This window comes from Nilaparvata lugens, chromosome 8, assembly GCF_014356525.2.
Source record: "Nilaparvata lugens isolate BPH chromosome 8, ASM1435652v1, whole genome shotgun sequence".
NCBI classification, from domain to species: domain Eukaryota; kingdom Metazoa; phylum Arthropoda; class Insecta; order Hemiptera; family Delphacidae; genus Nilaparvata; species Nilaparvata lugens.
The window spans coordinates 12,740,626-12,754,262 of NC_052511.1; the positions used below are offsets into that span (position 1 = coordinate 12,740,626).

Sequence of the window (13,637 nt, forward strand, 5' to 3'; positions counted from 1 at the left end):
ATTGGCACTTATAATAATAACATCGTTTGAACGGACTGGCTCAATTCTGGTGTCAGAACATGAAAAGGCAGAGAGTATTTACAACCATGGGCAAGTCATAGTGATATCCTATTCAGGGAAATATTATTCTACTTTCGTTTTCCAAAAAGATGCATTTTCAAAGGATGGTTACTGATGTATACAAGAGATGTGAAGATTGTTGTTGTTTGAAAATTGGAATGATTGAAAACCGACGAACTACCAAACATATTAATAGCTCTAATAGCTAATAGTGTTTGTTGTATTGTTTGGCTAACAACGTGGTTAAGTGGACATTATTGTGCACACTTCACAACGCAATCAAATGAAGAAAACATTATATTCAATTCTATGAATCGAAAATGGATTATTGAGGAAGCGGAATTCAACTACTACTAAGAATAAGTTAATAAGGTACGTTACTATAAGAAACTACTCTACTTTGATTAAGATCAGCTAAAGAAACTACATACAACAGCTCTACACCAATGAACCTCAACAAACTTGTGAATATTGTACTTGATAAGCTTCTCATGAAGATTGAGTGACAGTCGCATACCTGTTGAAGGCGATTGTCGTTAAATTGTATTATCATTTAAGAGACAGTACAAATTCTGATTGATGCTGACTTAGCTGAGTTTCAATCATGATGATAAGTATAAACAATTCTTGACGTAGGTCTCTATCTTCATGGATATGAGATCATACCAACTGGAAACTGTCCTGAGATTAAAAAAAAACACACAGTTTCTGTGAAACACTTTATCGGATAGAATTATGTTATTATACCACTTTGGCCCGGTTGCACAAAAGCCGGTTAAATTTTAACCATGATAAATTCCAAGAGAACCAACCAGAGAAGGCCTTTTTGATAAGACGACTACTCTGACTGGTTCTCGTGGAATTAATCACGGTTAAAATTCAACAGGTTTTCTGCAACCGGCACCTAGACTATTATACCAATAGCTAAGAGTGAATAGTTTATCAATATAACACGACTTGAGAACTAAAGTCAAAATCAACTAATCATGAAACTCAATCAATTGATAAATTCTTAGTTTATGCTTATTTGTTTTGCACTTTTAGTAAACTATTCCATAGTACGACTTCCATTGATCTTATATTTCACACCCACTTATTAACTATTTCCTGATGTCCATTGAAATCTATGGAATGACTTGCATCAAATGATTGATCAATAATAATTTCATCAGCCCACATGCCTCTTGTGAATTCATGTTGTTCTATTTTTTCAAAGAATAGAATTATGAGATATTTCTCATAATATTTGCTATACACCGTATGCATAATCTCATCTCAATTACTAAATCACACTGGAAAATGAATGGGAAACTTTGGGTTGTAAAATAAATGACTGAAATCGTCGAATAAGACGCATTTACTAGAATAGCATCACCAACCAGTACAAAAATATTTCCCACAAGATATTCTAAATTAGCACTGTTATAAAAATGATAATATAATTATTTTACAAAATAATTTTATACAAACTGGATTAAATTTAGAATATTATTGGAATACGTTCATAAATCAACAAATCAAAACTAAAATAGTATTTTATATTGGAATCAAAAATTCAAATATCATCACAAACGCAGGTGATGATTCAAATATTGGAGAATATTATGAATCTGTTAATAGGGAGATACGGTACATTCAAAATAACAACTTTTCCAAATAAGTAACAAGATTACTAAAACAAATCTCGATTTTTCTAAGGTATGGTAGGTACATCAACTAACATTCTATTGGTAACCAGCAAGTATACAATCAAACTATCCCCATGGTTTTTAATGAAACGAATCTAGCTACTTTCCGATACACATCACATGACTAATTCAAATGTTCAATACCACAGAGCTGTTCGAAATAATGTCCTTACATTCCTCCAGAACTGGTCGCACTTCTTCCTTAAGAAATTCTGCCACCTGAAATAAATAGATACAATTAATATTTCTGAATTGAAATACATTCTAAAAATAATATTTCAATAGGGCTACTTGAATGTTAAATGATAAAGAATAACTAGTACCTTGTAATATTTTCAAATTGAACAAGACTAGTTTCGACATGAATTCATTTGACAAAGAGCACTTGAGATGAATGACATAAGTGGCGAAACTGGTGGTGTTTAATATTACAAGGCATTAGTGGTGTTTAATATTACAATGGCATATTACAAGGAACTAGTTATTTTCCATAATAATTTGTAAGGAGGATGAGACGCCTTCACCAATTATGTAAGGAGTGAAAAGAACTATGATAACAAAAGAGAACAGAAATACTAGAAGTTTATTCAATTGGTATTTTTCGGTTTACATGGTTAAAAAATGATAAATATTAATTTTTCTCTATTCAAAAAGGGTAAAATATAAATAAATAAATATAATATATATATATATAATATAAATTAAAACAGGAGACACGATATAAATAGATTGAAAACACTTAAAAACACTCTATTTATATCGTGTCTCCTGTTTTAATTTATATTACAAACTTTAAAGTGTCTTCTGTTATATATATATATATTATATATATATATATATTATATATATATATATATATATATATATATATATATATATATATATATATAAATTAAAACAGGAGACACGATATAAATAGATTGAAAACACTTAAAAACTTACATTAGAAATGGGAAATTTTCGGAGACTGTGTCTCCTTTCTCAACCGAGCACAGACTCAATCTATTTATATCGTGTCTCCTGTTTTAATTTATATTACAAACTTTAAAGTGTCTTCTATATATATATATATATATATATATATATATATATATAAACACAATATTAAAATTGAATTTAATGGGGGAAACAACTCGCTGCTGCTTAAGATGATTCAATCTTTGTGGTTATGAAAATTAAGAACAATGATCTTATCCAGTAGTCACCTACCTTTTGAATATGGCTTCCCCCTATGGCATTCACTCATTCACTGGTTTAATCGCGACTTTACGGTTAGTATTTAAAAAAAAAAACTAAACCAATGAATAGGTTCAGAACCCGTCTCCCTTAATAATACAATTATTTTTAAACTGCCCGATCTGTGACAGAATAACTGCATTATAAACGAAACGAAATCTAGCCTTCTTCACTGGATCAGCCGGACTCTACTCACAGTCCTAACGAACGAGCTCTGCCCCAAAACTAAATTTTGGGTATTAATATAAACTCAGTCAATGCCAAACATGAAAGCCATATCAAGTACATATTTTTATCTGTCGCACAAGCGGCACGTTTGTTATTAGAAACAAAGAAAAGCTACGTTAATATTGACAAAAAATAAAATAAACAATCTTTCTGTCGATGACAAAGAAGACAAGAAAATACTGTTCATTAAAATTTTAATTAAAAAAACTCTAAAATCCTGATCAATATGAGATAAATATATGATTCATATATATGTCCCATATGACCAGGTGACAAATTGAATATCCTGATCCATAAAATTTACAAATAACAGAAAAAATGTGAATGTTTCGATGCTTCACTAACTGATAAGTGTGGTATCTTAGAATGATTAATTTCATTTATTATATGATTGATAAATTATAGGTATTTTATAGTATTGGTTATAGATACACTATAGCCTGGGTATTCATTTATAACCAATGACAAATTATAATAAACAATATGATCGAGAGAGTATAGTGATCTGTTGTAGATTTATCAGAATGCATTTTTTATAGTTATTGATAGTACAATAAAATAAATTGAATATTAAAACATTGGATTATTAAGTTACCTGGTGAGGAGCTCTTCCAACAAACGTTTCCGCATCCAGAAGAGAATCCAAGATTGGCAGAACTTTCACGAAGTAGGGATGAGCTTTGATTCGAGCTACCAAGTCATTGTCGAGTCCCTTCTGTTTCACTTGCTGACTAGCTTCTTGTGACAGAACTCTGATATATTCATGACATTCCTTAAAAAAGGAGAAATTCGAGTAATTAAACTTTTGTCAATTTTAATCATAACTCCGAATAAGTCAGTTGAATATGATACCTACATCAGTTTGAATGAGTGCCTAATCCACTTGTATTTAAATAAATTTTGATAGCTGAGAATCAGGCATTCTCAAAGTAAACAGAGTATTATTACCACACTGCATAGAATACTGAATATTGAATACTGAATATAACTGGAATATTGAATAACTATAGCTTGTGCAAACCTTAAATTTCAGCATTGCTGTTAAGGAGTACAGTGTTGCCAGATTTCACAGAAGCTAGAAAGCCTGTAAGCTTAATGTGTAAGAGAAAGAGAAAAATCAGCATAGGTCATTTTGATAGATCCAGCATAAAAACGGTGTGCGCTTATTCTCGTAAGAAAAACCATCGACTAAAAATCCCCGTGCTGCAAACTAAGGCTTGCATGGACTATTGCATATTGAATTAAATGAAGAAAAATTAGAAAATCAGAGTCTTCAGTAGAGTATTACCTGTCTGTCTCCTCCCGCCTTAACAACAGCCATTATGATGTTTTCTGTTGCCATGAATGGTAATTCCTGATTGATGTGCCTTTCAATCACTTTCGGGTACACGACAAGGCCTTCCAAGATATTTTGCAGAGTCATCAAAATACAGTCAGCACCTAGGAATGCTTCTGACAGTGTCAGTCTCCTGAAAAACCACAAATACAGAATAAAATTTAATAATACCGTATTATGATAAAAGTTTTTGAATAATTTAATTACGATAGTATATTTCTTTTGGTGAAAAGCTCAATAATCAAATTTCACGCTCCATGTGTTCTCATATGAGTGGTTGTTCTATAATAAATTATTTCGGAATTCGAAATAACATACAGGATGTCCAAAAGTTCTTGGGACGCCCTAATATTTTCCAAACCAATCTATAAGTGCGAAATGACAATGATTCATTCACTCACTCATTCATTCATAATCAACAGAACTAAAAATCTACTGGACCAACGTTCAAATGTGGCATGCATGTTCGGAGACGCACTCACAACGAATTTGAAAACATTTCAAAAGATACGCCCAAAATCTGCGTTTTTCTGCGTTTTCTCATATTTTTCATGAACTAATTGAGAGAAAATGTTCAAATTTGATAAAATGGCTCAGCTAGGGTCTAGAAATTTTGTGTTGAGAGGACTTTGAGATTACACCAAAGATACGCCCCATATAGGAGCTTTTACAGCGTTTTCCAAGCGTTCCCCAGCGTTTTTTAGAGGATATCTTTTTTCAAGATTTTCATTGAGTTTTCAAAGCATTTTTCTACATTTATCGGGCCAATTCATACTTGAGAGTGTTAGATATGGATGTTTGGAAGTTCTCCATACCATTCCTGTTTCAAATTTCGAAGAACTATTGGACTGAAATACAATAATTCTCATGATATCCTAACCAGGTCTCTGATTGAGAAATAACTAAATATTTATTAATTCTGATAAAAATAGAGATTTCTAAAACCCAGCACTACATAATCCAGAGAAAACTAGTGATTGAATGGAGTCTGAAAGTCTCTTTTGACTTTTCGACAGAAGGATGAAAGCTCAAAATGAAAAATGAAAACTCAATTTACTTCTACTTACAGACACCTTTCATACACTGTGCTTACATTTATACCTTTTGTGAATTGCAAGCACTTTTTTGCTTTAGTGTACATATTTTATCTCTGTTACATCACAGAACAAGCATGTGCTTACATGATTCTTGAAATAAATAAGTACATCATATGTGTTGTTGAGAGCAAGAGCGCTAGATCACCTGTTGGCACTGTCATCAAGTGTGCGCTCGAACCACTGAGTGGCGGCTGTGTTCAAGGCACTGTTCTGCAGCGACATGAGGTGCCTGGCCAACGCACAGCATCGCTCACTACGCATCGGGTTGCGCTTGTAAGCCATTGCACTCGAGCCGATCTGCGACTTCTCGAACGGCTCCTCGATCTCCTTCATGTTCGCCAGCAATCTGATGTCCGTGCACATCTGCAAATAATCAACATAATCAATATAATATGGGTTTATTTAACAAAAAACAAATAGAATACATCAATAGTAAATAGTGCTTAATTATAAAACTCAACACATAATGAAACCAAGTTCAACTAACAGATTTCAAAGCCGTATTTATAGTTATTTATTACATTGAATTATATTAGCTCACAAAACTGTTGAAAGTACAACTAATAATAGGCATCAATGTAGGTCAAGTTTAGTTTAGTTGATCACTACAGTCGATTGATTGGAGACTCGTCTGATTAGAATCCTTTTCACCCATGGTGTCCTGGTGTGAGTTAAGTATGATCAACTGATCATAGCGTCAAACCCTCAAAAGGCCAATCTTAAATGCTGGAGCAACATGTTCCAAAATTTGAAATATGTTTTTTCTAAAGCTGCTTACAGACTTAAGCGCCATGAAAACGCGCATTCCACTTCCCATTAGCTGATTATACCTGTATTTGTACAGAAACAATGAGCGTAGCATCAACTGATGAAAAGTGGAATGCGCGTGTTCATAGCGCTCAAGTCTGTACGCACCTTTGGTGCCAGCATATCTGAAAGAACGTACTAGGGAGGAATTAAGAGTACAAATTAATGCCGCATCACACTCTCGACCAATGCATACAAATAATGACGAGAGTGTGGATCGCTGCTTTTCCAGCGCTCGCCTTCACTGGCCTTCGCTTGCGAAGATGAGCGGCCAGCCGAGCATCCACAAATAGTAATATTAATGGATAGAGCAAACAATACAATAGTCAGTAAAAAGAACAGGCTATTTCCCAAAACTTCTTCTATTTCTCAATTTTGTCTCAAATCGTCCAAATATTATGTAGGTTTATGTGGAGTATTATTTCATTAAATAATATTACTGCAGTGTGGATGGCAAAACCAACGTGGCCAAGACTACCAAAAATGATGGAAGGTTGATGTACCGCATTATTAACATAAAAAGCTGAAAATATGTTAGGGGTCTCATCCAATTACAGTTCTGACTGCAGGTCGGTATTGTGACAGGTCCAGTTAGAATTGTGAGTGGATGGGGAATTTGGCAGGGTAATCGTCGGACTGTCAACTGTCGACAGTTCAGCGATCGCACTGAGATGTAAATGAGAAAATTGCACTACTACTGCAGATCAAGCAGTATTGGAAGTTTTTCAACTGTTCACTGTTCATCATCACACCGTTCTGTTGATGGTTCATTCACGAGAAAAAGCTTGAAATTGCATCAGCCTTATGAAGACCAAACTTTTTCTCGTACTGAACCATAATATAACAAAATTGTAAACGGTGGGCAGTTGAAACATTTGAAAAGATTTATTGTGATTCCTTGATTTAAATTTTTGCGGAGGATTCACAGGCACTAATATGTTGCTAATAGTAATAATGATTTTACTTGTGAGAGTCCAATTTATTAGAATGTTTGGATTATCAACAATAATAACCCATATTACCTTGTGAACAGAAGCTCCTAAGCCAGACAGAGCTACAACACAGTCAATATCCACTTTTCTCGTGTAAGTCTGGCCACAAATTATGTACGCTGATTTGAAGCCAGACAGCTCTGTTACTCTCTTGTCCAGTGCCTTCACTTTTTCTTGGTCTCCTGTTGAAATAAAAGAAATCAAGTTTTAGCTACAGAATTTCATACTACAAAAAATTATACTTTAATGTTAAACATTTGAGGTACACCATTATAACTTTAAATTTAATGGTAAACACTGCCAGAAGTATTTCACAAGACATGCAGCTTTGAATATAGAAATTGGCCATTTTTTGTTTATTAGAATATGGGCTTAAGTACGCTCAACAATAAACTTTATATTTTTTACCGAATTTGACTTATGATGCATGATTTTGGACCGCCTTGACGAGCCGAGAAGAATGAAGTGTAGTACGATGAAATCTGAGCATTGTGTCAAAAGTAATAAGTGTTTGAAATTTTGATCCTTGAGGTTTCCTTAAGCGCGCCTCTCCACTAGGAAATACTGAAATGAAGTACATCTAACGGGTGATTCTCATAGAACATAATCTCATGAAATATGTCAATCTGAGGACAATGTAGTTGATGATGGTTGAAGCTGAAAATTAGGTGTTTTTCACAATACAAGGAGCATTGTTGTCAGGTGTACCTGGAAATCTATATCAGATAGAGCGTTCTACCTGATCTCAGATTTTAGAGCACAAAAATACGCCCAGAGGGGTTTTGAATTATATATCTAAATGGTAACTATCAAAATTGTTTTTGACGTGACAACGTCTTATAAATTGGTTTGCCGGGTGACACTTCAAGAAACTGCGTTACGTTCCCACGTTATGCGCTCACAATGAGAGCGAGTGAGAGCGTTCGTTTCGGTTCACGGTCGTCTGGAAAGAGCACGAATAGGAGCAGTGGCGAGCAACGCAGCAGCACCCGAAGGCATTCACCTGGAGAGAGAGTGAAACGGAGCAGTCAACCTGCGCAGGCGCCGCAAGCAATCTCCTGCGACTGCGCCTGCTTAGGCGAATAAGTGAATAGGTTATGTTGTACACAAAGAAGAAGGGATCCTCTTCTCTGTGTGTTGTAGTAATCACAATAATGCATAATCACATAATCATGCATAAGTGAATAGGTTATGTTGTAGAAATCACAATGTTGTGGTTCAGTGCGAGATTCTTTGTATAAATTAATGTTTTAAATATAATTCTTTGTATAAATAAATGTTTTAAATTGTTACTATTATTTCATCCTTCTTCCTACTATACAAATGAATATTCACATTAAAATTATTTTACCACTCAAAGTCGTTGTCACGTAAAACTTTCGCCCGTATACCGACTTTACAGGCAACCATGCAATTTTTTTTCTTCAAATTTCTCTCATTTTTGAAAAATTATAACTCAGTACTCATTGGAGATAGAGAGTTCCGAATGATCTCATTTTATAATCTAGAAAAAAGGCGAGAGCAAATTTTTGTCCGATTGCGAGATTTGGCAGAAATAGCTGAAAACTGGAAAATGAGCCGAAAATACGAGGTTTTCGGGCCACCCTATTTATTTATTTATTTACAATGCAAATGACACTAATGTAATAACATGGAAAGATAAAATAATAAGGTAGTCCTTGTGCTATTTTTCTTCCAAATTTATAGGTGACAAAGTCCAAGATAAGGTTAGAGTTTCACTTGTACAATTTTTATACAATTTTAGTCCAAAATAAACATTGGAACTATTAATTTTGAATTTAGATGGCTTAGTTTGATAAATTAATTCGAAATATTTCAATCAATTACCAATTGTAACGAATAATATATCTAGCACAAGGAAGTTTTGCATGAAAAAATTGGTTCTGGACTTCTCTTATGTACCCAAATAATATATTAAAAAATCAGAGCTACAATATAAATTGCAAGCACACTCCCTTTTTTATGTCTATATTGACTGGACTAACCCTGTCCTGGTGTAGTAGCCCTAGTAATTAAGTGCTATCTTCTGTTGTTATCTAGCTCTTCAGTGGTCACATCAGCAAACCTCCTTCATCTCACTTTGAACCTAAAACTAATTCATAGAAATTGAAAACATGAGTGAGTTACTCTACCATTGAAAAGTGACATGAATGAGGCTTGGGTTCCAGTTGTTCCCTTGACTCCACGGAACCTGAGGTCATCCCTGACCCTTCGCAAGTTTCTGTTGTCCATCAGCAAGTCTTGAAGCCACAGACATGCTCGCTTTCCAACGGTGGTCAATTGTGCGGGTCTAAAAATGTAGAAAATATATTAATCACATATGGAATGAATTGTTAACGAATTGTTTATAATATGTTATCAAAATTTGTAGTTTTGAAGACTACTTACTTTGAAACAAGTATAATTTTTTTCAATATAGTTGTGACTGATATGGCATTTAAGATGGAAGATTTTATTAGAAAATCCTTAGTTCTATTTATATAGCTTTCATTGGATGTTTGAAATAATTATTATACAACTTGCAGGTAACCCGTGCTCCGCAAGGGTCTAATTAAAATTTGACAAACTGAAAACTTGACCTACTCAAATCTTGGAGAACTACAAATAGGAGCATCCTTTAACCTATATAGGCACCTATAACCATCTTCTTGAATTCAGAATCTTTATGCGAAATTTCAAGTTAATCAGTTAAGTAGTTCAGACGTCATTCGTGAATTTTCTATCCCATACGTGTAAAAGCCAGTTGATTCCATGTACTATAGTATAGATAATGACATGACATTTATCCACAATCATTACAGTAGAACAATAAATTAGGCAATTGTCAAGCACAGTTCAACGTAATTTATTAAATTCATTGAGTAATATCGATTCTTACTCATGTTATAGATTTCAGTTTTTTAATGAGCCAATTGGATACAAACGTTACAATTGTCATAATTCACAAATAAATATTAAAAACATTAAATTAAAATTCTTATTATCCAACAAGGATAAGTTGGGTAACCAATTATTAAGATTAACTTACTGAAGATGAGTGAAGCCAAGAGTGGGCACATCTTTGTATTCATCAGCGAATTTGGCAAGACGGCTGATACAGTTGGCCAGCTTAGGTAGCAGAATGTCGAAACCATCTTTCAGAATTATCAAGTCCTGAAAATTTGAAAATATTCATCATATCCAATACCTATAAAAAATTGAATATATTCATCAAATCCTAATTCTATAAATAGAAAGAAAAAGAAAAATCTCATCAAAAATGGCATCAATGTTGAAACATGTTGTGATAAAATAATTCAAAAAGGGTACTGAGATTTTTATTTTTCTTTCTATTTATATTACAAGTAGCCCTATACAGAAAAGAGATAAATAAGATGGCCTAATTCTATTCTTTGGCAGGCCAATTCTATATTTCATGCAGGTCCTCATTTTCTATATGAAATTGAGATCCAACACTGGTTGTATAGTCGATTCCACCACCACTTTATCTAGAATCTTACTTCCAACGCAATAAATAGTTTCATATTGAAACAAACAAATCTATAGTCCTGGAAGCAAAATACCAAATTGAGAATTGACAATGTAATCAGTGTTTTCAATTTGGGGAGAAGTTCCACAATAACAATATGCATTTAACGAAGTTTACTGAATAGTTTTCGATTTAGTTTAATAAATGGTTGAATTTTATTTTAAAAATTGTATAGACACGTTAATGAGCCTCACTACTGTTATATATCAATCAGCCAGGACCGCCAATTTATCGTGTACAAAATCATAATCTGATAGAAATTTTCATCTCGAAAATAGAAACTATTTGTCAGTTTTTTTTTATTTCATCTGTCGAGATTTCGATTATTTTTGTTGATATTATGAATGAAACTTACAGTATTGTCACCGACATAGCACGACGTGGCTCCCAAATGAATGATGGGAGCAGCCTTGGGACACGCGTGTGCAAACGTGTGCACGTGAGCCATCACATCATGTCGAGTCTGCTTCTCTTCCTCGGCAGCCATTTTGAAATCAATCTGATCGATCTTCGATCGCATCTCTTCCAGTTGTTCTTCCTTTATATCGAAGCCAAGCTCCTGTGGGTCAAACAACAAATATAAAATCAATATTTCATCTATTAATTTGATTTATTGCTGAGGATGATGTCCGAATAAATCTTGGAATAATAGTGCATGGGTGATGACGAGAGTTGGGAGTTGATGATTGAATTAGATTCATTTATTCGTAGGTCGTGCCAGTGGCCCTGAAATTGATTAGTTGCGACCCGAAAACTCTGACACCAGACCTGAGCCAGCCAGGTCACTCGATATTATTATTATTTATTCATGTATAGTCTATATGTCTATAACATAACATGGCATTAAAAAACATATTTATATTACTTTCTAGCTGGTAAATGATAACAACGATATGGATAAATATAATATGATGAGATATGTAAAATGATAAACAGGGGATGGTCAAGTTAAACATGTGAGCATCCATTCTTGGGAAAGGATATTCAAGTACGGTATTTTTCTTCCTATTTATATTACAAGTAGCCCTATACAGAAAAGAGATAAATAAGATGGCCTAATTCTATACTTTTTCTATATGAAATTGAGATCCAACAATGGTTGTATAGTCGATTCCACTACCACTTTATCTAGAATCTTACTTCCAACGCAATAAATAGTTTCATATTGAAACCAACAAATCTATAGTCCTGGAAGCAAAATAACAAATTGAGAATTGACAATGTAATCAGAGTTTTCAATTGGGGAGAAGTTCCACAATTACAATATGCATTTAACGAAGTTTACTGAATAGTTTTCGATTTAGTTTGAGAAATGGTTGAATTTTATTTTAAAAATTGTATAGACACGCTAATGAGCCTCACTACTGTTTTATATCAATCAGCCAGGACCGCCAATTTATCGTGTACAAAATCATAATCTGATAGAAATTTTCATCTCGAAAATAGAAACTATTTGTCAATTATTTTTATTTCATCTGTCGAGATTTCGATTATTTTTGTTGATATTATGAATGAAACTTACAGTATTGTCGCCGACATAGCACGACGTGGCACCCAAATGAATGATGGGGGCAGCCTTGGGACACGCATTTGCAAACGTGTGCACGTGAGCCATCACATCATGTCGAGTCTGCTTCTCTTCCTCGGCAGCCATTTTGAAATCAATCTGATCGATCTTCGATCGCATCTCTTCCAGTTGTTCTTCCTTTATATCGAAGCCAAGCTCCTGTGGGTCAAACAACAAATATAAAATCAATATTTCATCCATTAATTTCATCCTGTTGAGGATGATGTCCAAATGAATCTTATAATACTTGTGCATGGGTGATGACGAGAGTTGGGAGTTGATGATTGAATTAGATTCATTTATTCGTAGGTCGTGTCAGAGCACTACCTTCGTAAGGAGGTTTACGGAGGTAGTGGTCAGAGGCCCTGAAATTGATTAGTTGCGACCCGAAAACTCTGACACCAGACCTGAGCCAGCCAGGTCACTCGATATTATTATTATTTATTCATGTATAGTCTATATGTCTATAACATAACATGGCATTAAAAAACATATTTATATTACTTTCTAGCTGGTAAATGATAACAACGATATGGATAAATATAATATGATGAGATATGTAAAATGATAAACAGGGGATGGTCAAGTTAAACATGTGAGCATCCATTCTTGGGAAAGGATATTCAAGTACGGTATTACTCTTCCCATTTATGAGAATAAATAAATATACACCTTGAAGTTTTAGGTGTGCTTCGAGCCACATGAGAGTGTTTTTGAAATTAATGCTAACTATCTTCATCAATAAAAAACATTTTTACTAAAATACTATTAAAAACTCAATTACTCGTAGTTTTATTCACACACAACTTTTAACTCACAACCGAAGAGGATGAAAATTTAAAATGATACATTTTATTTTGCTATGCTATAACTTACTGATGATAATCGCATAAGCATTGAAAGTCAAATTCAGTGTAAATAAAACTATCTAGGAAATGAGTATATCAAGAAAATACATATAGAAATATTACCGTACCTAGGTAGAAATATTCGTTCTCGTTTCATTTTTATGCAATTCTACAATATCTATTATTTCCATCACTGGAATTACTCGTACATCCACTCACATCAGTCGC

The 13,637-nt window shown here is 33.7% G+C and overlaps 1 protein-coding gene across 2 annotated transcripts in view; it reads right to left on the reverse strand.

Annotated features, from left to right (window-relative positions):
* Positions 1–1,405: 1,405 nt before the first annotated feature.
* Positions 1,406–13,637, reverse strand: part of LOC111050464 (adenylosuccinate lyase) — a 58,406-nt gene continuing 46,174 nt past the window's right edge. Inside the window, exons 2-9 of one of the 2 annotated variants that reach the window (XM_039433982.1) lie at positions 11,350–11,553; positions 10,494–10,618; positions 9,598–9,755; positions 7,475–7,626; positions 5,791–6,008; positions 4,501–4,681; positions 3,808–3,984; positions 1,406–1,967 (exon numbers count right to left, since the gene is read on the reverse strand). In XM_039433982.1, coding sequence (XP_039289916.1) covers positions 1,878–1,967; positions 3,808–3,984; positions 4,501–4,681; positions 5,791–6,008; positions 7,475–7,626; positions 9,598–9,755; positions 10,494–10,618; positions 11,350–11,553 — 1,305 coding nt within the window. In that variant the 3' untranslated portion in view covers positions 1,406–1,877. Of the gene's footprint in view, positions 1,968–3,807; positions 3,985–4,500; positions 4,682–5,790; positions 6,009–7,474; positions 7,627–9,597; positions 9,756–10,493; positions 10,619–11,349; positions 11,554–12,516; positions 12,721–13,637 lie in introns of both variants that reach the window. The other variant, XM_022336796.2, reaches the window with a different exon arrangement.